The 5,033-nt window shown below is 40.7% G+C and overlaps 1 protein-coding gene across 1 annotated transcript; it reads right to left on the reverse strand.

The window, feature by feature from the left end:
- Positions 1-1,960: 1,960 nt before the first annotated feature.
- On the reverse strand, positions 1,961-4,281 carry gas1a (growth arrest-specific 1a). Its single transcript, XM_083673139.1, has one exon. The coding sequence runs from the start codon at positions 3,688-3,690 to the stop codon at positions 2,911-2,913; it is 780 nt and encodes a 259-aa protein (XP_083529265.1). The 5' UTR covers positions 3,691-4,281; the 3' UTR covers positions 1,961-2,910.
- Between the last annotated feature and the right edge of the window lie 752 nt (positions 4,282-5,033).

Consider the following 5,033-nt stretch of genomic DNA (forward strand, 5'->3'; position numbering starts at 1 on the left):
TTCTCATACCCAGGGAATTTTCTGATACCACTTTTGATTTAAAATCACTATAAGACTCAACGAGAAGAGTAATAATCCATTATGCAACGCATCAATTTCATAACAACTGTTGATGCTGTCTTGAAGCATATTGCCTCACTTGCAGCCTTGCCTCTATATTCATGTGGTACTGTATTAATTAAAAACTTGTTATTCATCACTCTGTGGAGTGATGTTTTGATAAATACTTCAGTGAGAATTTCTGCACCTCATTCATTCATTCATACTCCCCACATTATTATAGCCATCGCATGCTGAGCTTTTTCCAAGTGCTTACACTAGATAAATGGGAGCGAAAGAGAAAAGGGGCCGGGTATTATTCTCCTGATGGGGAGCTATGTGCATTGCACTGCTCTCGCGACGCAGTAGCGGGGACCGCATACAGAACGAGAGCCAGCAGATCGTTCCCACATGCTTCCCCGCAGCTCCGTTCTGAAGAGGTGTCAGCGAGCCTGAAAGAATGAAGTGCCTCGGTATTGTGCGGTCGAACTATTATGTGCTTAACATTACCATGACAAAAGTGCCACTCGACTTCTCCTCCATCCATTCAGCTGGAGGGCCCTTGTCCCTTCTATAATAAAACATTTTGCAGCAATCACTGATTTGAAGTCCCCCCTCGACAAGAGTGGAAGAATTAGCACAGGAGGAGAGATCCCAACCCGAAATCCACTCCATTCCGTGAAATGTATGCATGATGCTAGTAAATAAATACAGACTCGGCCTTTGCCTTTACATCAAAGCAGTATGCAATTTCAGCACCGTAAGAAACATTTGCCAGGACGATTGAAGCATGATGGACGATAATATGTGTGTGTGTGTGTGTGTGTGTGTGTGCGTGTGTGTGTGTGTGTGTGTGTGTTATGCAATAATAATTGTGTAATAATAAAATACAATTTGATTGAACGCTTCCATATTAATCGACCTTGTGTGAAAACTAGGCCTAAGGGTGAAGAGGGTATATAGGTTTTTGTTATTCTGTGGCCATTGAAGCAATCCCGTTCTTTCTACTGTATTGTCACTGGCGATTCAATTAACTGCCCAGTTGCTTGGTGGCTTTGAGCTTTAATTATTGTCTCCTGAAGTGATTGGGAAAAAAGATTGAACGCAATCCATCCACGCGATTTGTAATTGTATGTTAAACTAAGAAAAGTTCCAATATTTGGAAACACAATACATTATCAAACGAAATGGGTGAGTGTATTGTTATATGAAATCTATTTACCTTATTTAATGTGGAACATTTTCGGGTTAAAGTTCAGATAGTCATGCTGTCTATTTGTGGGGGCGTTTTGAAGGGAGGGGGTGCGTTATTGATTTATCTGGCGTTTGACAGGTCATTGGTTTATAGAAGCAGTTCATTATCAGTCAAGTGGAGAAATATCTCTTTTTATAAAGCATTTGACTTCATAATTGCTCCCTTTGCCAAATCTGTCAGGTTGTAAATGATGAGAAGTTGCATAGGCATCAGGCCGAGTCAGCGACTCGACACATTCAACAATCTACAAGTCCTGTTCCATCCTCAATTATGGCACACACGTGGTTTGTTTGTAATGATCGCGCGGCCCAAGGCCTTAACGTAAACACAATGATTGGAGGATAAATAAACTTGCGTCTATCTTGGCCCATATAAGACACATTTTTCCAAAGGACGGCGCTCCTTTTGTATTCATGTTTGAACAATTCCCAAATGTCGGCGTTTATTCATTGGGCAAACACTTCTATTTACAAAGTCAAGTGTATCAGCGCTCAAAGCTTCTTACTGGCCTAATAGTTTGTGTAAACATCGTAGAATTTGTGTTGAGCTATAGGTTTTGCATTGAATGATGTGGATTATCTATTAATCCATACTCTCTGCCACAGCACACAGTGACCCGATGAGGAGACAATCAGCAAAAAAAACAAATAACAGTAGTCGAGCATAATAATTTTCAAGTCTCTTTTATGCCTTCTATAAAAAGTACATCACCAAGGCAGTCATACAGTGGATTTAGACGTTTTCTCTACACAGTGAATAAATCATCTTATACAATACAATTAAAGGATTCTCTGAACATCTATAGGCTATAATACACTGTACAGTCATTTCAAAGAAAATCCACACAAAAAATACTTCCCTTTAAAGCTGGAATACTTTCCTTTTGATTTTATAGGAACATTTCTTATTTCGGCTAAATTTAATGTTTGGATGTGACTGGGACACGTGTAAATAAATTACTTTAAATGCATTTATTTACCAATTTATGTACAAGTCCATATGGATTCCAGCATTAAATACTTAGAGATGTTATCAGATCACCTGATAGCAATGGCAATATCATATAAAAATAGTTCACATATCTTTACAAAACCTTTAGTTCAAATACTGGCAGTGCACAGCGTTTTTGATTAAACCTTGCATTGTTAAATCTCTATACAAAATAAAAACGTTTCTGCTGACATATGACTTGTTGCTAAAGGTAACATTCTCCGTTTTAAAAGGCAAAATAGGCTAACTGTGGGTAATTTAGCTTTTCATGTAAAGCAAAGCATTTGGTGAGCAATGACTTGTAGCATATTGTGAAAGGCAGTGGTGATATAAAGGCTTGTGTTTTGGAGGCCATGTAGCTTCTTCATTCTCAGACCATTGATGTTTAAATAAATAATGGCATCTACAGACCAGAGGTGGACAACGTGAACCAATGCTGTTGCTGAACTTAATATTTGCATAGACAATACCATCATTTGATATCCTTCAGGTCAAGTGTCTTATGCAAAACTGCATGTATACTCTTTGGAGTCTTCGCATTCAACAGCAATTAGAAATGCTGAGTGACAAAAGTTTATAAAGGCGTTTATCTGGACCGAAATCTGAGTAGATGATTAACTCAAGGATTAAAGTAGGGTCAATAGAACCAAAATGGATGCCACCACGGTCAAAACATCATGGGTTCTTGCGATGCAACCTGCTCTTCCCACAAATTCTGGATCTATAGGGATATCATCATCATCCTCATCATAGTCCTCCGACCCACTGCCATCATCTACCATAACAGGAGAGTCAACGCATAGGTTTTTCATGCTGCTTTTAACGTACTCGCAGATGGTCCTTTCAGTCCCATCACAAACACAAGTATCCAAAAGTTCTGCTTTAGGTATTTTGCGCATGTCTGCAATCACATGCCGACAAGCGTTCGAACAGGTTGCCCCGCTGAAAAGTTTACCACAGTGGATTAAATAATCGCGCATAGCAGAGCTACACTGCTGGTCCCTCTCGCACTGGCGCCGGGCTTCTGTGCAGCCCATATTGCTAGTTCTTGGGAGGCAAGGCTCAATAGCACGTTTCGTGCTGCTGCAAATAGGATCCGAGGCACAACTGCAGTTCTCCAGCGCCGGCCCGTTTTTTGTCAGATTGAGCTGTACGAGGGAGGAAATGCAGTGACTGGGACACCTCTTTTTCTCCCCGTTCAAAACAGCACCGCATGCATGCATGTATTGTCCGTATGCGTAATGGCACTCCGGCTCAGCTTGACAGTTCATTATTGCTTGCCAGCAAATCAAACGACGACCATGGGAGGGAGAGGCGAGAGATAAATAGCCGAAAAACAAAAACACACAACCAACAGGCCAAATCAATCTGCGGGAACTCTGTGCCAAAGCGTCAAAACTTGCCATTGTGATGGCTACAACGGAACGACAATTTAGACTTGCCTCATACGTGCGTATTTCATACTTCCAGAGATTGTGTTAAAAAGAAAAACATATTTCCGATTCAGACCATGTTTGGGAAGAGAATGTGGCTCTTGGAGAGCAGGCTGGTGTAGCCTATCCCCTCTTGAAATAGCCTTGCTTTGGAAACTCCGTCAAAGTTGATTCATCGTAGTTTGCCGCGAAACTTGGCAGTCAACGCTTTTATCCATAGTGGCCAGATAAACACGCAACTAAATGTCGTACATTTAGTGCAAAAAGTCCACAATAATTCTTGTCAGCTCAGTGTAGCGGCTCATTCCATTCCTGTAGTTAGTGCAACAACCGGCAGCTCCACTGATTTCCTTCTCTCGCCTTCACAGAATTCCAGTAGACTCTTCCCTCTTCACCTCGAGCGTAGCACACTAACGGATCCGGCCTATTCATAGACTTTATGGACCCAAGGACTCGGGAGATCCTTTAAGCGAGAGAGCGCAAATTACTAGTCATTACGTATGCATAGGAACGCAAAACAAATATTACAGGAAAATAGTAGCCTAACCCTTCTGGTTCGCAAAGTGGTCTCTGTCTCCCGTGCATTTGTCTTTCTCTACTCTAGCCCCCCTTGCCGAAGTGTAGGTGGTTTCTATTGGTCGGCTGCTTGTTGTTGTAAATCTCTACGTCGGCCATGGGCGGGAGTTTGGGGGTGGTGCGAGGTTTGGGTGGCGTTCTAAGAACTAATATAAATGCAGGAATTACGTGTGGAGAAGCGGATCAACGCAAATACTAAAGATCTAGAATGGTAGAATTAAAAAGTGATTCACATATCATGCATATGTAGGCTAATAGATAGCACACTCAAACCAATCATCTCACATTTTGTAAGTTGGTAACTGCAGATAGGGGCACTATCCCATGCCATGAAATGTGGAACACATCACCTTATCTATCACATATTGTCAATATGCTAAAGGAATGCACTACTTTCAACAGAATTATTCCAGCAAGTTGTTATTTTATCCTACTATTCTCATGGAAAAGGATAACAGGAGCAAATTAATAACCAGCTATTCCTATTCAATACCTGATTATGTGGTCTTGAATCCCTGCCTACTTCTTGACAATATAACACACCTGAAAAGGTGGTCAAATGTTTTCGGATATACTTTATAATGTTTCATGCTGCATTATAAATAATATATGGAATAATGATTGATAATGAAACTATAGGCTATATCAATTACCTGTGCTATATCAATTATTCTGGGTGGTGTTGCGAAACACCTGAATAAGTGTAATTACTTCATTGGATGTGCTTAACAATGTTGTAT

This window comes from Argentina silus (assembly GCF_951799395.1).
Source record: "Argentina silus genome assembly, chromosome: 7".
NCBI classification, from domain to species: domain Eukaryota; kingdom Metazoa; phylum Chordata; class Actinopteri; order Argentiniformes; family Argentinidae; genus Argentina; species Argentina silus.